At 40.3% G+C, this 23204-nt stretch overlaps 1 protein-coding gene across 5 annotated transcripts; it reads right to left on the bottom strand.

Annotated features, from left to right (window-relative positions):
• Positions 1 to 42: 42 nt before the first annotated feature.
• On the bottom strand, positions 43 to 22852 carry LOC310824248 (translocon-associated protein subunit gamma-like). 5 transcript variants are annotated; one of them, XM_083697083.1, is made up of 9 exons: positions 21843 to 22647; positions 20640 to 21184; positions 20265 to 20532; positions 20008 to 20141; positions 19626 to 19827; positions 16861 to 16987; positions 16573 to 16671; positions 14995 to 15126; positions 43 to 1272 (listed from the first exon to the last, which is right to left on the bottom strand). In XM_083697083.1, exons 4-9 carry the CDS (start codon positions 20137 to 20139, stop codon positions 1206 to 1208), a joined length of 759 nt encoding a protein of 252 aa, XP_083553209.1. In that variant the 5' UTR covers positions 20140 to 20141; positions 20265 to 20532; positions 20640 to 21184; positions 21843 to 22647; the 3' UTR covers positions 43 to 1205. The 5 variants fall into 5 exon arrangements, with proteins under 5 accessions (XP_083553209.1, XP_083553210.1, XP_083553208.1 ...); XM_083697084.1 differs by having other exon boundaries at positions 22009 to 22647; XM_083697082.1 differs by lacking the exon at positions 21843 to 22647 and having other exon boundaries at positions 20640 to 21807.
• Positions 22853 to 23204: the final 352 nt, after the last annotated feature.

Below are 23204 nucleotides of genomic sequence, written 5' to 3'. Positions count from 1 at the left end.
GAACAAATAAGGAATTTCACACAAGCCAGTTGCAGTGTCACATTTTATTTGGACTTGGTTTTTAGTGTTTTATTAATCCTTTCAAGGTTTTCGGTTATATTATTTAACACAGAAGTCAAATACTAATAGGCCTGGATTAAGCAGCCACCTTCCCATCCCCCCTTGTTTTGAGTGGTGTAACACCTTCATGACCTTGTGAATATCAGCTGGTTAAAATGACTGCATGAATGCACACACAAATACACAAACACATTGGCACGCAAACGTGTCCATGCACAAACACTCAGCTAACTAGCCCTGCCTCAGGAACGATCTACATCCCACACTCTCACTCTCTTTCACACACACAGTCCCTGTGATGTAACAGGGACAGGAGTTGGGATAGTTTTAGGTTGTAGAATAACAGCAAAACACTAACTTCAGGTCATATTTTACTCTCAGGGTGGCAGATTGACAGTCACGAGGTGTGCGCACGCACATGTCTCAGTAGCAAGGTTAATGTTATGAGAGCGGTGAGGTTAGCTCTAACTTGATTTTTAAGCCGCAGTAAGACTCGGTGCTTGTGTGCGATTAACCCCATTACTGCACTGAGGGGCGGATGCATTCTCTCTCTCCCACTCAACTTTACCTTTCTCCTTCCTCCCCAAATGGTAAGTTATGTATAAAAACACCCTCAAATAAAAGCTAACATTCTGTACGTCCTCATAACTATCCAAATTAATATGGAGGTGAATGTATGTCTCGGTAGATCTATACAGTATAGCTATCTCTATGTATATATTAACGCTGCCTACTATATGTAGTGATAGTTTCTGCATCTCTTACATAGATAAGGTACTACTGAACATACATTTATAGGCTAATCTTGTGTGGCTAATGAAAGGCTTTAAGGCCTTTTTAAATGATAATGTAGACACAAAAAAGACAATAGTCTTTAGTCTGTATCTGTAGTCTGTATCTGGCCTCTTTAATTGGTACAGAAAGAGAAGGACAGACAGACCTGGAGTGAGCTCCAGACATTTGATTATGAATTTCATGAAGGCTCACAACTGAAATGATGTGAATTGTATTTAATTCTCCCCCAACCCTTCCCTCCCATTTATAACAAAACAATATCCCCTAGCTTCATTTCCTATTTCTCAGTCATTCCCTGACCCCAAAGTCCTTTTTCCTCTTCTCAGCCTTCAATTTGGTTTTTTCCTCCTTTACTTGGATCCAGTGGAGAGCAGGGCAATGAGTCCAGATGAGGCACTGATGGACAGGATATAGTTACTGGAGGAAAATGGGTTAAGGAGAAAAGTACTTTTTCAAACACATTTACTTTAGTTTAAGATTTACATGGGCAACACATTTTTCTGCATTAAAAGGCTAATTTGATATCAACACCTGATTCACACAACCACACAAACCTCAAGTTAGGATCATCACAATCATGCATGAGGGCTTGAATGCTTCTGTCTTGCAGATTACATGGACAAGATAAATAATTCCTGCAACCTAGCCCTTCAACACAGAAAGTGTTGTGAAATTGGAGGGTCTGTATCTGGTGAATGGCAGAGAATATAGTATACACATTGTGACAAAGTGATGACGTCACATAAATTTAATCATCGAAAATAATACTTGAAAATTATGTCTCCGCCCCCTTTGGGGGCGGATGTGGTGGGCTGTTGATGCTGGTCCAATGAGACGTGGGGGGGGAGAGGCTAAAGGTGTTCTGGTGTTTGTCGGAATTTGACATTTTTATGAGGATGTGGTCACCCCCGTAGGATGTAGATCCGTGAGAATGGATTGGATGGATTAGGGGGGTCCCAGGGGCCCTGAACTGTCTGAAGAACCACCGGGGTTCAGCTAAAGTTTGTCACTGATAAGGGCTGTGTGATGTGTGGTGATGACTTTATGCTGCATACAGGCATCTATGTCAAAATTGCATATGAGGCTTAAAATAAAAGTTCAATACTGAGGGTTAAAATGTGCAATTAAAAAAAGGCAATTAAAAAATGGTTAGGCTGCTACTCTAGTGGTAGTAATGTGTTCAATAATGAAGGGTTAGGGTTAATAAAATGGGGGATTAAAAAATGTTTCAATTTTTAAAAATGTTTAGTTTCAAACGTGGGTCTGACCCATGTCGCGGACGTGTCACTGATAAGATCACGTGTTTCCCGGGCAAAAAGGTGTATATATATGACCCTGTAGTAGTTGTTGCTATATGACAGTGTCTAAAATGGCGTCTACAAGGATGGTGGGGGAATTGGAAGGGTGTTTATTGCCCCATGAGACGTGGGTGAGAGGCTAAGGTGTTCTGGTGTTTGTAAAATTAGTTGTAGCATCTTGACATTTTTATGGGGATGTGGTCACCCCCATAGGCTATAGAACCGTGAGAATGGATTGGATGGTTTAGGGGAATCCCAGGGCCCTGAACTGTCTGAAGACCAGCCGAGGGCCAGCTAAAGTTTGCCCCTGATAAGATCATGTGTTTCCTAGGCAAAAAGGTGTATATATATATGACCCTGAGAGCTGGTCACAAAGGCCCAAAGACTTGTGACAGCGGCATCTGATCGATCTCTCTCCACCATGGAGGTGCAATTGTGTGGAAATGGCTGTGTGTTCTACCTCTTGTTACCTGTTCAAGTGTTATGGTAACATCACACTGCAGGTCATTTCCTCATAATTACACGTGATATATCTATCTGATAGGCATCGCTTGAGTCTTGCATTGAGGTTCAACGTTTTTCAACGTTTGCCATGTGGGACAGTGAACCTGCATTCTGTAATCCTAGTTTTTGTAAGCTATCCTGAAGCATGTTCTAAATGTTTTTTCAAGAAAAAAGTGGCTTGAAAGTCTTGGGATCTTTAGCATTGAGCTGTAAGACCAAATTGTTAGGAATGTATTTGTTGGTCGTACAAAGCTTTTGGCTTTTTCCTTTTTTTCTACATGCCAATGGAACAGCATTTTTAGCACCTTTTTTTTAAATTTGAGATGGATATGGGAAGTTTAGAAACCAATGCTGGATAACAATACAATCTGACTTAAAGAAGCGTATTGCATATCTTTGAATATAGACATGTTGCATATGTAGGTATGTTCGCAAGTAACATGTCAGTAAAGAAAAGGGTAATGAAAGTCATAGCAGCTCACCACCAAAAATCAGAATTTGACTATGGGTATTGTCTCTTATTTTAACCCTTGGCTTGACATTTTAAATGTACAACATGTACCGCTATATTCCCATAGACACATATAGAGTTCATGAAAAGTATCACTAATTTGGACCGTTATCTCACATTTTGTTATTTAGGTCGATTTTTAGGATAGAACTTGAGTTGATGGTATTATTGTGGGAACTCAAATCAGTCACTCAGCTTTTTCTATTGGCTACCCTCATCAATGCAGAATATGTGCTTGTCCAATGAAATGTGAATGTTCTCGTTTCAGTACGCTGAACGCTTCATCTTTCACTCCACCGTTTCCTAAATCATTTTACCTCATATCCTTTGTTCATCCTAAATTTGTTTCTAATACTGCTTATTCATGTTTTAAGTTACCTATTTATACCAGCACCTTAGATTACCAGACCTGTACAACATTTGATAACAATGTTATTTTTGCACTAAAATAAAATGACTTTTGGAGCTATTGCTTGAGATGAGTCTAGTGTGTTTCAGATGGTTGGACGTTCAGATTGTTCTGTTTTAGAGAGGAGAGATGATGAGGGCAGGTGGATGTTCATCATGAAGCTTACTTTGTTTAATACCAGGCTAGTTTGTCGGGTGAGACCACACCAACTCATTGCATAGCTTGTTAACCAACTGGTCACGGATACACGTAATGTACGTGCACTACTAATTCAGAAATTCATTTTTACACCCCTTGGTCGAGAGGGATACTAACTAGCCAACTAGCATGCAGTGGGTGATATTACAGAGAATAATGCCTTTAATGTTTTATTACAGAAATAACTGCCAATAGGTTGTCATTGAATCTCCCCCCATAAAATGTTGCTGTTCATTAGTTATGATCTCAGTTTTGAGCTATGGTGAAGCGTAACAGTGCATATGCAAAACATTGTGAAACTGACATTTATTTTGACTTTTGTTGGACATTCAATATGTAGGCTAGGCTATATCTTACTGGTTGTTTGTAGTCTGTCTGTCTATCTCGAGTGTGTGGAAAGTATCCAGCAAATTGGTTCTTCGATGAATGTGTGTAGGCCTAGTACTTGTTTCTGTGGTCACCAAAACTACAGCATTTATAGAGAAGTCAAGCTGCAAAAATGCATCATGGAATGATGCCACTGGCCATGCAGGTAGAACTAGTTACATATCAGGATGTAGTTGAATTATCTGTCAACCTGTACATTTTTCATCGTTAGGGGACACAGTTTATCTGAAGCTAATCTATTTCCAGTGAATGGATATGTTCATGGGTGTGTGTGTTGTCATTCCAATGAGGGATAAGTGCTTAATTTGAGAGTGACCTGAACAATAGCAAGCACAGGATGTAAATAATGAAATCACATTTAAATCATACATGCACCTTTTCTAGTCTAGTACTTGCATAAAAACTAGGCTTAAGGGTGCCCTCTGATCAGATCTTGACAGTTTTTAGGGAAAAGGCACATTTAATTGCGAAAGAGTATGGTTATGAGGGGTCTGTTTTGTTTAACTAAATGGCATATCATCATGGATATCATAGACCAATTCAGCTCACCAGTAGGCACATTTCACATGCCTCTGTTGCTTGAATGCAACAATTGAATTGGATTCAATTGGATTGTCTGTTGATCTTTTTTCATCATGCTTAATCGAGTTGTTGGGAGTGTTTTAGAGATTGTTTAACGTCGTCATTGCTCGGCTTTACCCTTTGTTGGTTTGTATGACTTCTTCAACTGGTCCCCACATGGATGTCTCAGTTCAGTTGTCAATCTCCATTCAAAATGGGGCTAAGAATAGTATAGATGGATGCCTTTTCCATATGACCCATATTTCTGTGTTGCAGAAGGACATTCAAGCAAACAATGTTAATAACAAAATGAAACGTGAATCTGGGTTTGCACTATTGTAGGCCTATAGCCTACTGCTGACCATCTAAACATCTCCTAAAAGTATAATATCAGATATATAGGCACAGTAATGCCTCTCTTTGCCTTTCTCCTATCTTCCCCTGAAGAGCTAACCTCCCCTTATAGTAGAGTATAACTTATTTTCTTAATTCAAAGGTAACAATAGGTAACACTGAATGTACTGAAAGCCAGAGTGTTGATATACTTTAAGAAATGACGTATCCACCTGTAATATGCGTATTATGCATGTTCATTAACTTGAACTTATTGACCCCTCAAATTGGGATAGTAAGAAGTCGAAGTTGTCTTTGTTTTCTGATGTCTGTTCTCTGGCAAAAATTGACCCTAAGAATGAGACTGATGGAACATTAGTCATGTTAGTCGTTGAATAGGCATCTACTAGAAAGATTGAATTTGAGATGGTGCGAAGATTGGTCCTACTTTGTATTGCCTGTTGAGGTGCTGTAATAGAGGAGCTGTTACCATAGTTGCGGTGTCGTGTGATCTTATTGTATGTTTAATTTTGGCTTCAGCTTTTACTATTCATATTCCCATCAGACGACAGTTTTTTCCTCAAGTAACCAACAGAAACAATTAATGTTTGTCACCTTTTGCGGAATGCCTGAAAATGTTATGGTTATCGTTAAACCCCCCCTACAACCTTTAATACGCGTAATGGCTCCATAACAATGATGCTTCTCGTACCGTTGTCCGTTATGGTTTATGAGTTGACTTCTCTTGTATTTTTGTTTGTTTAGCTTATGTCTAGATGTTGCTCTTTTATTCCCCAAAAATATGTATGATGGCTTCTGCAGGCCCTGCTACAGTATGATGGTCTCATATCTCACTCTGTCTTGAGTAGTCAACATTTTATTTTATTTTATCAGGTCTTTTTTGGTTGCGTTCATTTGGAGAACTATGATAGTCGTCACGCAGAGCTTGGCTCCATCCATCCATCGACTCGCAGCGACTCTATCCTGAGAAAGTACGGTTGCACAAGAAATCGGAGAACTTTCGGAGAGCTTCCCCAAACCGAACCAATGCCATATAGCTGAATTACATGCAACATGCAAGACCTCATAACTAATAATGCAAGGTATTTTGTATCTTTCCGAAAGCATTGAGGGCTTCAGAGCAACTTGGCTTTTTATATACCAACTTGGAAAATTACCTCAGAACGGTCTCGGGTGCTAGTGTTGTATATCCCTAATTTATGATGACAAAGATCAATTTTAGTGACCAAATGACACAAGCCAATACTGTGTACAAACTTTATCATTTTACTTCCTTTAACCTTTAGTTAAGCAAAATTTGTAATTATGGATGAACTTTGAATGTATGTACATTAAAGTTCATGGGACCAAATTTTGTAATTGGGAGTTCAAGTCTCAATGTTGTTATGTACGCTTGCAAATCCACCCTTTTTAAAATGTAGTAATACTGTAACTAAAACAACCAATGAACGCTCAGCAGACACTGAGTTGGGACTCATTTGTGTGGCAATATAAGCTGTAGTCATGACTGGATGATATATTGATGTACCAATGAAATGGATATTTAGATTTGCAATGAATCACTATCAATATTCCTGCAATATGTTTTGGTAGTATAAATAGTGGGCTGCGGATTGAAAGAAAGAGGCATGTTGATGGGATGTTGTATGCAGAGCAATAATGACTAAAGTCTGAGTTGGAGTTATGATTTGCTGAGCAGTGTAGATGGGCCAACGTTAGGTAAGATGCATGGCAGGTATCACTCTGAGCGGTACCCTGGCCTGTGGTCTCCAGCACGTCTTGTGGCAACTTTCATTTAACATTTAAGCATTGGTAGGAGGTCATCTAATTAATTGAATATAGGTTACATGTAACTTTGCAAACCTATAAGTAGTGTTTTTAGTGGTTCGTAGTTGGCTTATAGATGCCACTGAGTGATCATCAAGGATCTAACATCTGCATCTTGAAGTGATGTTATGCAGTGCCGCAATAAAACCAGCGAGGCTTTTCTTGCCCTTTGCCATTTAAAGCTGTTTGTTGCAACCAGAAAACGACAAGAACAGTAGCACGCTATTCATTATCCAAATTTGATACAGTTTTTGATATGACGATAGATGTATTTTTGCATGCTACATTTTACAAAGGGAATACACATTTGAAATTACTTTTCTCAATGTATTTGTGACATGATATACTGATGTAGTGGCCTATATCGGTCATTCAAGAGATCAATCGATTGAAAGGCACTGTACAGAGAAGGTTGTGTGGAAATTAAATTAAAGTTCTTATGTCATTCTTGTTGTCTGAGCTGAAAACATCCTGCATGTTATTGTTTTATGTGTGCCTTTTCAGAGATTTCCTTTCCACCTCCCATATACTGGGGTTGCCATCCCTATTTCATTTACATTGCCACATAAAATAATTTCTACATTAATTCAAAATTGCCCCACTTAAGGTTGGGCAAACTGACAAAAAACAACAATAAAAGACGAGGTAATTTAAGCTATCGATAGGAATTATAAGGAATAACATGACTTTGAAGAGCTTTTCTAAAAAGGTAAAAGATATATCTATATATATATCTATCTATCTATATAGATAGATATTCATATATATTCATGAAGTATCTCATAAACCTGATATATGCTGCATTGACTTTTCTCATTTCTTTTTTTTCTTTTGTGTGCTTCATATTATCCAATAAAAAATTGTATTTCCCCTTTTTTGAGAGGTTTGATCATCACCTAAGGCTGTGCACTGGCCATGCAAAAGCTATTTTCTGATTAAGGAGGTCTTGAACAACATGTACTGCTACATGTTCACTGTCAGATGGAATGAAAGGGTATGTATGAATCTGAAGCGGAATGGTTACGTAGGATTGTGTAATTTATGCAATTGTTAACATTACATTTGATCAAAGGAATATTTCTAAAATGTAGCGAAGGTACTTTCCATGTTTTGCTTTGTAAGGATGCTGTATGTGTCCATATAGCCTAAAACACTGGGTTAAATCAATGTTCTCATGTCTCAACTTTTTTTAAGACCAAATGTACGAGAAGAATGTACTCCATGTGTAGTTCTAAGGCTATCTTAAGACAAAGGTGCGGGGGAATAGGACAGGGATGGACACAGTAGCAGATACAGCCCTTTCACGGCAATACCTGAGTCACCAGTCACATTGAACAGCATGGAGTCGCCAGGTACCCGATAGTTGTGTTGGTGGACATTAAGTCCTCATTGATTTAACCCAGTGTTTTAGGCTATATGGACACATACAGCATCCTTACAAAGCAAAACATGGAAAGTACCTTCGCTACATTTTAGAAATATTCCTTTGATCAAATGTAATGTTAACAATTGCATAAATTACACAATCCTACGTAACCATTCCGCTTCAGATTCATACATACCCTTTCATTCCATCTGACAGTGAACATGTAGCAGTACATGTTGTTCAAGACCTCCTTAATCAGAAAATAGCTTTTGCATGGCCAGTGCACAGCCTTAGGTGATGATCAAACCTCTCAAAAAAGGGGAAATACAATTTTTTATTGGATAATATGAAGCACACAAAAGAAAAAAAAGAAATGAGAAAAGTCAATGCAGCATATATCAGGTTTATGAGATACTTCATGAATATATATGAATATCTATCTATATAGATAGATAGATAAATATATAGATATATCTTTTACCTTTTTAGAAAAGCTCTTCAAAGTCATGTTATTCCTTATAATTCCTATCGATAGCTTAAATTACCTCGTCTTTTATTGTTGTTTTTTGTCAGTTTGCCCAACCTTAAGTGGGGCAATTTTGAAACTACTTTGAAAGTGCAAAACACAAATACTGATCGTTCTATGCAGCGTCTTCACTTTTAAGGTTGCATGATAATTAATGTAGAAATTATTTTATGTGGCAATGTAAATGAAATAGGGATGGCAACCCCAGTATATGGGAGGTGGAAAGGAAATCTCTGAAAAGGCACACATAAAACAATAACATGCAGGATGTTTTCAGCTCAGACAACAAGAATGACATAAGAACTTTAATTTAATTTCCACACAACCTTCTCTGTACAGTGCCTTTCAATCGATTGATCTCTTGAATGACCGATATAGGCCACTACATCAGTATATCATGTCACAAATACATTGAGAAAAGTAATTTCAAATGTGTATTCCCTTTGTAAAATGTAGCATGCAAAAATACATCTATCGTCATATCAAAAACTGTATCAAATTTGGATAATGAATAGCGTGCTACTGTTCTTGTCGTTTTCTGGTTGCAACAAACAGCTTTAAATGGCAAAGGGCAAGAAAAGCCTCGCTGGTTTTATTGCGGCACTGCATAACATCACTTCAAGATGCAGATGTTAGATCCTTGATGATCACTCAGTGGCATCTATAAGCCAACTACGAACCACTAAAAACACTACTTATAGGTTTGCAAAGTTACATGTAACCTATATTCAATTAATTAGATGACCTCCTACCAATGCTTAAATGTTAAATGAAAGTTGCCACAAGACGTGCTGGAGACCCCAGGCCCGGGTACAGCTCAGAGTGATACCTGCCATGCATCTTACCTAACGTTGGCCCATCTACACTGCTCAGCAAATCATAACTCCAACTCAGACTTTAGTCATTATTGCTCTGCATACAACATCCCATCAACATGCCTCTTTCTTTCAATCCGCAGCCCACTATTTATACTACCAAAACATATTGCAGGAATATTGATAGTGATTCATTGCAAATCTAAATATCCATTTCATTGGTACATCAATATATCATCCAGTCATGACTACAGCTTATATTGCCACACAAATGAGTCCCAACTCAGTGTCTGCTGAGCGTTCATTGGTTGTTTTAGTTACAGTATTACTACATTTTAAAAAGGGTGGATTTGCAAGCGTACATAACAACATTGAGACTTGAACTCCCAATTACAAAATTTGGTCCCATGAACTTTAATGTACATACATTCAAAGTTCATCCATAATTACAAATTTTGCTTAACTAAAGGTTAAAGGAAGTAAAATGATAAAGTTTGTACACAGTATTGGCTTGTGTCATTTGGTCACTAAAATTGATCTTTGTCATCATAAATTAGGGATATACAACACTAGCACCCGAGACCGTTCTGAGGTAATTTTCCAAGTTGGTATATAAAAAGCCAAGTTGCTCTGAAGCCCTCAATGCTTTCGGAAAGATACAAAATACCTTGCATTATTAGTTATGAGGTCTTGCATGTTGCATGTAATTCAGCTATATGGCATTGGTTCGGTTTGGGGAAGCTCTCCGAAAGTTCTCCGATTTCTTGTGCAACCGTACTTTCTCAGGATAGAGTCGCTGCGAGTCGATGGATGGATGGAGCCAAGCTCTGCGTGACGACTATCATAGTTCTCCAAATGAACGCAACCAAAAAAGACCTGATAAAATAAAATAAAATGTTGACTACTCAAGACAGAGTGAGATATGAGACCATCATACTGTAGCAGGGCCTGCAGAAGCCATCATACATATTTTTGGGGAATAAAAGAGCAACATCTAGACATAAGCTAAACAAACAAAAATACAAGAGAAGTCAACTCATAAACCATAACGGACAACGGTACGAGAAGCATCATTGTTATGGAGCCATTACGCGTATTAAAGGTTGTAGGGGGGGTTTAACGATAACCATAACATTTTCAGGCATTCCGCAAAAGGTGACAAACATTAATTGTTTCTGTTGGTTACTTGAGGAAAAAACTGTCGTCTGATGGGAATATGAATAGTAAAAGCTGAAGCCAAAATTAAACATACAATAAGATCACACGACACCGCAACTATGGTAACAGCTCCTCTATTACAGCACCTCAACAGGCAATACAAAGTAGGACCAATCTTCGCACCATCTCAAATTCAATCTTTCTAGTAGATGCCTATTCAACGACTAACATGACTAATGTTCCATCAGTCTCATTCTTAGGGTCAATTTTTGCCAGAGAACAGACATCAGAAAACAAAGACAACTTCGACTTCTTACTATCCCAATTTGAGGGGTCAATAAGTTCAAGTTAATGAACATGCATAATACGCATATTACAGGTGGATACGTCATTTCTTAAAGTATATCAACACTCTGGCTTTCAGTACATTCAGTGTTACCTATTGTTACCTTTGAATTAAGAAAATAAGTTATACTCTACTATAAGGGGAGGTTAGCTCTTCAGGGGAAGATAGGAGAAAGGCAAAGAGAGGCATTACTGTGCCTATATATCTGATATTATACTTTTAGGAGATGTTTAGATGGTCAGCAGTAGGCTATAGGCCTACAATAGTGCAAACCCAGATTCACGTTTCATTTTGTTATTAACATTGTTTGCTTGAATGTCCTTCTGCAACACAGAAATATGGGTCATATGGAAAAGGCATCCATCTATACTATTCTTAGCCCCATTTTGAATGGAGATTGACAACTGAACTGAGACATCCATGTGGGGACCAGTTGAAGAAGTCATACAAACCAACAAAGGGTAAAGCCGAGCAATGACGACGTTAAACAATCTCTAAAACACTCCCAACAACTCGATTAAGCATGATGAAAAAAGATCAACAGACAATCCAATTGAATCCAATTCAATTGTTGCATTCAAGCAACAGAGGCACGTGAAATGTGCCTACTGGTGAGCTGAATTGGTCTATGATATCCATGATGATATGCCATTTAGTTAAACAAAACAGACCCCTCATAACCATACTCTTTCGCAATTAAATGTGCCTTTTCCCTAAAAACTGTCAAGATCTGATCAGAGGGCACCCTTAAGCCTAGTTTTTATGCAAGTACTAGACTAGAAAAGGTGCATGTATGATTTAAATGTGATTTCATTATTTACATCCTGTGCTTGCTATTGTTCAGGTCACTCTCAAATTAAGCACTTATCCCTCATTGGAATGACAACACACACACCCATGAACATATCCATTCACTGGAAATAGATTAGCTTCAGATAAACTGTGTCCCCTAACGATGAAAAATGTACAGGTTGACAGATAATTCAACTACATCCTGATATGTAACTAGTTCTACCTGCATGGCCAGTGGCATCATTCCATGATGCATTTTTGCAGCTTGACTTCTCTATAAATGCTGTAGTTTTGGTGACCACAGAAACAAGTACTAGGCCTACACACATTCATCGAAGAACCAATTTGCTGGATACTTTCCACACACTCGAGATAGACAGACAGACTACAAACAACCAGTAAGATATAGCCTAGCCTACATATTGAATGTCCAACAAAAGTCAAAATAAATGTCAGTTTCACAATGTTTTGCATATGCACTGTTACGCTTCACCATAGCTCAAAACTGAGATCATAACTAATGAACAGCAACATTTTATGGGGGGAGATTCAATGACAACCTATTGGCAGTTATTTCTGTAATAAAACATTAAAGGCATTATTCTCTGTAATATCACCCACTGCATGCTAGTTGGCTAGTTAGTATCCCTCTCGACCAAGGGGTGTAAAAATGAATTTCTGAATTAGTAGTGCACGTACATTACGTGTATCCGTGACCAGTTGGTTAACAAGCTATGCAATGAGTTGGTGTGGTCTCACCCGACAAACTAGCCTGGTATTAAACAAAGTAAGCTTCATGATGAACATCCACCTGCCCTCATCATCTCTCCTCTCTAAAACAGAACAATCTGAACGTCCAACCATCTGAAACACACTAGACTCATCTCAAGCAATAGCTCCAAAAGTCATTTTATTTTAGTGCAAAAATAACATTGTTATCAAATGTTGTACAGGTCTGGTAATCTAAGGTGCTGGTATAAATAGGTAACTTAAAACATGAATAAGCAGTATTAGAAACAAATTTAGGATGAACAAAGGATATGAGGTAAAATGATTTAGGAAACGGTGGAGTGAAAGATGAAGCGTTCAGCGTACTGAAACGAGAACATTCACATTTCATTGGACAAGCACATATTCTGCATTGATGAGGGTAGCCAATAGAAAAAGCTGAGTGACTGATTTGAGTTCCCACAATAATACCATCAACTCAAGTTCTATCCTAAAAATCGACCTAAATAACAAAATGTGAGATAACGGTCCAAATTAGTGATACTTTTCATGAACTCTATATGTGTCTATGGGAATATAGCGGTACATGTTGTACATTTAAAATGTCAAGCCAAGGGTTAAAATAAGAGACAATACCCATAGTCAAATTCTGATTTTTGGTGGTGAGCTGCTATGACTTTCATTACCCTTTTCTTTACTGACATGTTACTTGCGAACATACCTACATATGCAACATGTCTATATTCAAAGATATGCAATACGCTTCTTTAAGTCAGATTGTATTGTTATCCAGCATTGGTTTCTAAACTTCCCATATCCATCTCAAATTTAAAAAAAAGGTGCTAAAAATGCTGTTCCATTGGCATGTAGAAAAAAAGGAAAAAGCCAAAAGCTTTGTACGACCAACAAATACATTCCTAACAATTTGGTCTTACAGCTCAATGCTAAAGATCCCAAGACTTTCAAGCCACTTTTTTCTTGAAAAAACATTTAGAACATGCTTCAGGATAGCTTACAAAAACTAGGATTACAGAATGCAGGTTCACTGTCCCACATGGCAAACGTTGAAAAACGTTGAACCTCAATGCAAGACTCAAGCGATGCCTATCAGATAGATATATCACGTGTAATTATGAGGAAATGACCTGCAGTGTGATGTTACCATAACACTTGAACAGGTAACAAGAGGTAGAACACACAGCCATTTCCACACAATTGCACCTCCATGGTGGAGAGAGATCGATCAGATGCCGCTGTCACAAGTCTTTGGGCCTTTGTGACCAGCTCTCAGGGTCATATATATATACACCTTTTTGCCTAGGAAACACATGATCTTATCAGGGGCAAACTTTAGCTGGCCCTCGGCTGGTCTTCAGACAGTTCAGGGCCCTGGGATTCCCCTAAACCATCCAATCCATTCTCACGGTTCTATAGCCTATGGGGGTGACCACATCCCCATAAAAATGTCAAGATGCTACAACTAATTTTACAAACACCAGAACACCTTAGCCTCTCACCCACGTCTCATGGGGCAATAAACACCCTTCCAATTCCCCCACCATCCTTGTAGACGCCATTTTAGACACTGTCATATAGCAACAACTACTACAGGGTCATATATATACACCTTTTTGCCCGGGAAACACGTGATCTTATCAGTGACACGTCCGCGACATGGGTCAGACCCACGTTTGAAACTAAACATTTTTAAAAATTGAAACATTTTTTAATCCCCCATTTTATTAACCCTAACCCTTCATTATTGAACACATTACTACCACTAGAGTAGCAGCCTAACCATTTTTTAATTGCCTTTTTTTAATTGCACATTTTAACCCTCAGTATTGAACTTTTATTTTAAGCCTCATATGCAATTTTGACATAGATGCCTGTATGCAGCATAAAGTCATCACCACACATCACACAGCCCTTATCAGTGACAAACTTTAGCTGAACCCCGGTGGTTCTTCAGACAGTTCAGGGCCCCTGGGACCCCCCTAATCCATCCAATCCATTCTCACGGATCTACATCCTACGGGGGTGACCACATCCTCATAAAAATGTCAAATTCCGACAAACACCAGAACACCTTTAGCCTCTCCCCCCCCACGTCTCATTGGACCAGCATCAACAGCCCACCACAACATAATTTTCAAGTATTATTTTCGATGATTAAATTTATGTGACGTCATCACTTTGTCACAATGTGTATACTATATTCTCTAATGGCTTGCCATAAGAGACAACAGTAGGTTGATATAAATTTCCTCTACAGTGGCACAACTGAACAATGAGGGGTTGTCAGGGTGTGATTCTTTTCACCAATTATAACTAGTTATAATCATGATTAAAGGATACACAGTGGGGTTGAAGTTCTTGAGTAGGAAGAAAGAGGCGATGATGACGAGGACCAGGAACAGGGTGTTGTTGTAGAAGATTGAGAAGGTAGTGGCCTCATAGTCTGCTACCTCATTCTTCTTCCACAGGATCCTTACATGAGGATGAGAAGACGGGAATTAAGAACCACAGATACAACCCACTGTAGGCATTCCTATACCTTTTTTTTTTAATATGTTTTTTAGGGCATTTCTGCTTTGTTGGGATAGACAGTGTAGAGATTGACAGGAAGGATGGGTGAGAAAGGAGGGATGACATATCTTGCATGTCGGGGGTCTGAATCAAACCAGGAACCTTTTGATGCTATGGTATGCGCATTATGCCACTAAGCGCCCCAGCATTCCTATTGGTTCCTATCCGGGTGTTTCTGGCTAGTCAGGTGTTCCGTCACATCATAAGTGCAGGCATAAGAGAGCTGTCAATGTCCAGTATTGATTCTAAGCTTTGCATTTGCCTTTGGAGTCTGCTTTTAGTGGGTCAACATGAGGACAAAAGAGATGTCAATATCAGAAAAATAATTTAAAAAGGACCTGGAAAACAGTATTGATAAGACTGATTGCAAGAGGAAAGTTTGGAGAAAAAAGGATTTGCCCAAGGGGGTGCTATAGCTGCCACAAGAACTGGCTAACTTGTCTGAATTGATGATGTTACTGCTGACAGCAGCAGCAGAATGTATTCTGAAGTGTACAGAAACATCTTGTCTGCTTGAGTACAAGCAAATGCCTCCAAATTCATTGGATGGCGCTTCATCATACAGTAAGACAATGACCCCAAACATACTGCCATAGCAACTAGGGAGTTTTTTAGGGCCAAAAAGCGAAAAGTTCTTGACTGGCCAAGTCAGTCTTCAGATTTAAATCTAATTGAACATGCATTTAATTTCCTGATAAGATTTTAGGCAAAAAGACCTCAAAACAAACAACTGAAGATGTCTGCAGTACAGGACTGGCAGAGCATCACCAGAGAATATACCCAGCGTCTGGTGGGTTGCAATGGTCGCAGACTTCAGGCAGTTATTGCATGCAACGGATTGTCGACCAAATACTAAACATTAGTACTTTTGGACATTATATGATTTTTTTCCCCCCAGATACTTTTGGAGCCCTGAAATAGGGGGAGCATGTTTAAACAATGTTGTACTTTTTACATGGTAAACCATATCTGAAAACCCCCCAAAAAACACAGAATTAAAGCTGAGACTCTCGACTTTGACCCCGACCCCATATTAATTGTTTGATTTCAAATGAAAACTGTTGGGAGTATAGAGCTAAAAGAAGACTAAATGCTTCCTCTTTCCAATACTTATGGAGGGCATTGTATATCGCCTCTTAAGAATCACACTGTTTTCCTTATGAGATTGCATTTATTACTTTTACTGTCTGTGACCATGTCCCTGTAATTGCCTTTTGTACTTAAAATTCCACCACCAACCAAGACCTAATCATACATCTCATCAGTTTCATGTGATCTTCTGCTAACATTGTCCGAGTGTTTGATATCTTATCTGCCCAAACCCAGAGATTAACAGCCAAAACACACCTCTCGTCCTTCTCCTTACGGGACATCTTGCGGTTGTCTGCCTCAGACAGCTTCCTGGTCACCTCCTTAGAGACAGCATCCTCACGCTTCTGGGCAACTCTGAGATGAAGCGAAAACACACCTAGTGTTATTTATGTACCTATATGGAAGACTGATTTACTAATGGAGGCATTCATTCAAACCCTTAGCAGGCTGGACATGTGGCAAATATGAATGTTGTAACAATATCTGAAAGGCCATATGGGGGGCAATAGTTCAACATGAACTGTGTGTGTGTGCTGAAATTACTTGTGTTTGAGGACGAATTTGATGTTCTTGTAGGCGAAAGCGACCAGGTAGGTGCTGACTAGGGTCATGACTCCATACAGAACCGCTGACTGGACTAGGTCCATGTGCCAGATCCTCCAGAACAACCCTGAACCACAACAAAACAACAAGAAAGTCAAAAACAGCTACGTATACACTAAACATCAGATCTGAATGACTTGTTAGCAGCATAGCTACAACATGGTACAGGGGTGCAAACAGGTGATGGCCTGAAAACGAATAAAATGATTAATTGTGCAGCGCCCAGGCCCCTTCCCATGGTGCATGCTACATTTTTCTATTCAAGCTCTGTTCAAGTGACACAAAAGCCTGTCAGTGACATTCAGACCTACTATATGAAGCAGTGCTAACAATAATAAAAACTCAGTCGCATCTATTAGAATTGTAAAGATGTATTTATTTTGTGAAATGACAAATAAATTACATTAAGTGACATACAACACCCACTCCAGTCCAGCCCACCAAGCACATTAGTTTTTTGCCTTCTTTGCCTGTACCAGTACTTCCAGTGCTTTTTTCCTCTTTTGAGCAGCTGTGCCTCACTTTGGCTTGCCTGTCCTCCTCCACTGCAGTCTTCCTGCTTTGCTCAGCACTGGTTTGTTGTCAATGATCCACCATGGGTCCATGGAAAATGGAGAGAGCCCCTCGACCACATGGTTTAGGCCTGGGTACCTACCAGTGTCAATCACATTTGCCCACCAGTTCACCATGTTGTCACCATCAATGTACAGGGGAAGGGTGGAATCCACGTTGAACTTTACCACTTCCAGTGGCACATCACACTGGGGTGGCACCAAGTGGCCCATCATCCCTGTCAGCTGCTTCAGGAGTATGCCAGTCTCTGAGTGGCCTCTCACCAATGGGTCCAGAGCAGACAGTGATTGTAGGGTCCTGCTGTTCAGTGGCAGCTTTTTCTGCATGTAGGCTGCTGTCGACATGTACGCAGTCTTCACTGTGTCGAGAAACTGCAGCACACTCTAGAAAACATTATATATACAGTGGGGGAAGTAATTATTTGATCCCCTGCTGATTTTGTTAGTTTGCCCGATTACAAAGAAATGAGCGGTCTATAATTTTTATGGTACTTTTAGTTTAACAGACACAGAATATCAACAAAAAAAGTCCAGAAAAACATATTTTATAAAGTTATAAATTAATTTGCATTTGATCGAACAAAATAAGTATTTGATCCCCAAGCAAAACATGACTTAGTACTTGGTGGAGAAACCCTTGTTGGCAAGCACAGAAGTCAGATGTTTCTTGTAGTCGGTCACCAGGTTTGCACACATCTCAGGAGGGATTTTGGTCCACTCCTCTTTACAGATCCTCTCCAAATCCTGAAGGTTTCGAGGCTTTCGCTTGGCAACTCGAAGCTTCAGCTCCCTCCACACATTTTCTATAGGATTAAGGTCTGGAGACTAGCTAGGCCACTCCATGACCTTAGTGTGCTTCTTCTTGAGCCACTCCTTTGTTGCCTTTGCCGTATGTTTTGGGTCGATGTCATGCTGGAAGACCCATCCTCAGTGCTCTGGCTGAGGGAAGGAGGTTCTCGTCCAAGATCTTACGGTACATGGACCCGTCCATTGGCCCCTCAATGCGGTGAAGTCGTCCTGTACCCTTAGCAGAGAAACAGCCCCAAAGCATAATGTTTCCACCTCTGTGTTTGACGGTGGGGATGGTGTTCTCGAGATTGTATTCAGCATTTCTCTCCCTCCAAACACGACGAGTCGAATTTATGCCAAAGAGTTCAATTTTGGTCTCATCTGACATCACCTTCTCCCAAGCCTTCTCTGAATCATTTAGGTGTTCATTGGCAAACTTCAGATGAGCCTGTACATGTGCCTTCTTGAGCAGGGGGACCTTGCGGGCACTGCAGGATTTCAATCCGTTATGGTGTAGTGTGTTACCAATGGTTTTCTTGGTGACTGTGGTCCCAGCTGCCTTGAGATCATTACCAAGCTCCTCCCGTGTAGTTCTGGGCTGATCCCTCACCCTTCTCATGATCATCCTTACCCCACGAGGCGAGATCTTGCATGGAGCTCCAGGCCGAGGGCGATTGATGGTTATTTTGTATTTCTTCCATTTTCTAATAATTGCACCAACAGTTGTCGCCTTCTCACCAAGCTTCTTGCTGATGGTCTTGTAGCCCATTCCAGCCTTGTGCAGGTCTACAACTCTTACCCTGATGTCCTTTGAATGTTCTTTGGTCTTGCCCATGGTGGTGGAGAGGTTGGAATGGAAGAGATTGATTCTATTGACAGGTGTCTTTTATACCCATAACGAGCAGAGATTAGGAGTACTTTCTTAAAGTGACAGGACTAATCTGTGTGCCTCATGGGCATATAACCGGCCTGTATGAGCCAGAATTCTTGCTGGTTTGTAGGGGATCAAATACTTATTTCGTTCGATCAAATGCAAATGAATTTATAACTTTATATAATGTGTTTTTTCTGGACTTCTTTGTTGATATTCTGTCTCTATTTGTTAAAATAAAAGTACCATAAAAATTATAGACCGCTCATTTCTTTGTAATCGGGCAAACTAACAAAATCAGCAGGGGATCAAATAATTATTTCCGCCACTGTATATATATATATATATATATATATATATATATATATATATATATATATATATATATATATAAAACAATTTTTTTAATTAAATCCTTTTACCTAGAGAAATGGATTAATGTTTGATTAGTCATTTTCAATGCATTTACTAACCGGATGGATTTTCTGCCTTCAGTTTCTCAGCCACCGGTCCAACATACAGCTCCCAGAGAGGCAGCATTTTGTCCCTGAAATCCATCTCCATGAGCTTCTTTGGTATGGTGTGAAGATGCTCAGCCTTGGCAAAGCACGGCATGAAATTGGTGACCACTCCAAGCTGCTTGTCATACAGCTTGTGAACAAGGGTTTGGCTGCCCTGTGAATAATTATGGCATGTTATTCTAAAATACGACAACAATTCTAATACCATACACAGACATGACTTACAGTTGAGGGTCTGTTCATATCACAATCTAACTGATGAGAACATACAAGGATAGGCCTATTTAGTTTATCTATCAGAGATTGATAATTCACTTAATGTGAAAACACACACCTGGAACACCATCACATACTCCTTCATGATGGGAATGATGCCGAGGTAAACGCTCAGCTGGAGGTCCGTATTGCGACTCTCGAAACAGAGCTTCACCACTCTTTCTTTTCTGTCCTTCTCAACTTGCGTCATTCCTGGAAGAGAGAGATGAAATAAAACATGGCTTTTGGGCTACATACAGTATACAAGAGGACTAATCACATAAGATTGTGGGGGCTGAACCCTAAACAATATTAGGTCCATTTCAACAACTGTACCTTTTTTTCTGAGGTCCTGGTGGAAATACTGGATCCTGGCCTTTGCCCGCTCACCAACACTGTGGTCCTTGTAGATCTCCTCTAGGACTTTGTAAAGGGTCTGGTCTACCTAACTGAGGAATCCAAAGTACAGTACCTTGTATGCAGGCAACATTTGGCAAGCGCTGATGCCCACATCATATGCCGAAAGCCACCAGTGTGCCACAAATTGCTGTGGGTCGGTGCCTGGAATGCCCATGAACTCTGAGATCTCCATCAGATATTTCACCTGAAAACAGGCAAACAAAGGACTTACTCTTATTAAGCCTATTTGCCATTATGCAACGATTATATTTCCGGTGTAGGCATATATTTCACAATATCTATGACAATTACCTGGTCTGAAGCCAACTGGTGGTCTGTGTGGAGGTCAGTGAAGAGCTGCTCAAGGTGGTGGCCAAAGGGCGCAGCAAACTGTTTGGCGGCATTGTGGATGTGGTGGCAGGAATCTCCATCAACATCCAGGAGGTTCTGACAGTACTTCACTCTTATTCTGGTCTCCAGCCCGGACTTGCTCCTTCGCATTACGTTACAGGAGTCCATCATCATACTGACCATGTTGGCAAATGGGATTTTATGATAATTGAAAAAGGTCACTAGGGCCCTTTCCAAATGATCAGCAGTCCCCTTTTGGACTTCAATGGAGCCAAGGTGTTCAAACTACCACATGCTTCAGCTCCTGATTGAAGTAGCTTACTAGAATTGATAGCACCTTCTTATTGGAGCTTGATGTGCTCTCATTGTGCTCTCACTCAGTCCGGGATAGCTTCATGCCCCCCCAAAGCTGGTTTAGCCAGAGCCAGTGTCTGGGCAAGCTCAACGATGACGAGAGTTACAGATAGGGGGAGGGAATGTTCTGCAATGGTTCCAATAACCATTGCCTGGAAAAAACACAAAATAGTATTAGTATTTTATATATTACCACCTGCAAAGCACATAGCTTGTGATGACTAAACTCGACATCATTATAAAAAATAATTCAATACTGCGATTCACTGTACAATGGGGCATCTATGGGGGATTTCCCATTCTGCTTATCAAAGTCTAGGCTTAAGACTTTATATACTGTAGATAACAACTAGCACATACTGGCTAACCAACACTCACCTCTGCATTCGCTACCCTTTCAAAACAGGGGTACTGGCACCTCTTTCCCTCATCTGCTCAGGGCCCTGCATTGATGGCCCCTGCTGTGATGGGCCCTGAGTTGCTGACATTGATGTGACACTGTGTGTGGTCGTAATAGTCACAGCCACCTTTGTGGCTATGTTTTTCGGTTTTACAGTGTGCCAAAAGGGCATGGGAGCCCTTGGTAGAATAATTGATCTCTTTGCAGACCTGGCCTGGTTTCTCTATTTTCTTAAAAAACTGTGACATAGGGAACACATTCTTTTCCCTTTACATCACTGAGTCTAGCTTCAGCCAGGACCAGCTCCATCTACACCTGACTCTAGTTGAGCCACAGTAAGGGCATCCCCCTCTTCAAATTCTCTTATTCAAAACAAATTGAAGCGGGTGAGGGGTAAAAAGTTAGGCTACCTGGGCTGGTGATGCTAACGTAGATACATGCTTGCCGTCCTGTACCGTGCCGTGCTGGTCCATGGAGAAGCGCCATAGCTAACTTAGCTAGCTACAAGAAACCTAAGTTGACAGGCCAAGCTAACCTTACCACCAGGCATTATTACTTCGAAAACAGGTTGCTTACCGTGAGTGTGTTCTCCACGCTGCCTGGAAGTAGCTAAAAGTTATTTCAACTTTGCGGCAAGACACGCAGCAGCGGAGTTTAGCCGACAGAGCAGACAGGAAAATGTTAGCTCGCGCATCATGTGATGACCCAGGGTGAAGTAGATTCACGACACGACAGAAAATGTGTTACGCCGACTCGCAGATGACTTGGATGAGACTGAGACCCCCCTTTGTTCTTTTTTTTTTTTTTGCAGATCTACACAATTCACGTGGATGACCTATTTTGAGGTAAAAACGGCGAATTTCGCCGGAAGGTGACAAGTTTGCACCCCTGATGGTAGCAACAAAGCAGGTAACATAATATTAACTCGGACATATGAAGCAATTTAGCGAGCTAATAAACATAGTTCACTACTCATGCCACGTAAGTAAAGTGGCAATCAATCAGGGGTTTAACAAGAACATAGCTAGCTAACAAAAATGTCACGTAGAAATTCCCTTGTGTGGCGCAACCAGTCTATGTGTGTACATTTCATTTAATTCGCACTGGGGACATCTATACAGGCGTGAGCTAGCTAGCAGGTTAACAGTATAGCTTCTAAAGGTAAAAATGTTCCTCATTGCAAACCATTTCCACTGGTCAATGCTAGCTACACTTGTCTAAGCACTTACAGATGGGAATCGCAGACACGATGAGTGCATTGCCGTAGAAAAGCGCGGTGGACTTGGCAGACAAGTTTCTGCTGAAGTCCTGAAGGAGTAGGTCTTCCTCGGATTGCTGCTTGCTGTTGGCTTTGGGTGCCATGGTTCGTATATTACCGGCCGTTGGTAGCTCTACACTGAAAGACTGACACGTATGCGCACAGTAGGTTTGAAAGGGCTAACGGTGCGTCAGCACAAAAACGGAAATAGCTCCTTGAGGAGCGGAAGAGGTATATTTTTCTTCTATGGTGGTCTACTCAATGATTAATAACAAATTGTGTCCCCTGCAGGGCGATATCTACCTACAAGTAAGTCATACTTGCATACTTGAGATCGGGACTAAAGCGACTTAACCCCAGGAAGGCAGCGGGTCCAGACAAAGTGTGTCCCAGACTGCTCAAGACCTGCGCTGCCGAACTGGGAGAGCCGCTGAGGTACTTATTTGACCTGAGTCTACGTCTTGGTAGGGCCCCAACACTGTGGAAGACATCATGTCTTATCCCTGTCCCAAAG

The sequence above is a fragment of the Argentina silus genome (assembly GCF_951799395.1).
Source record: "Argentina silus genome assembly, chromosome: Y".
NCBI lineage: Eukaryota > Metazoa > Chordata > Actinopteri > Argentiniformes > Argentinidae > Argentina > Argentina silus.
Note: the sequence above shows the minus strand (reverse complement) of the source record. Positions and strands in the feature narration are given on the sequence as shown.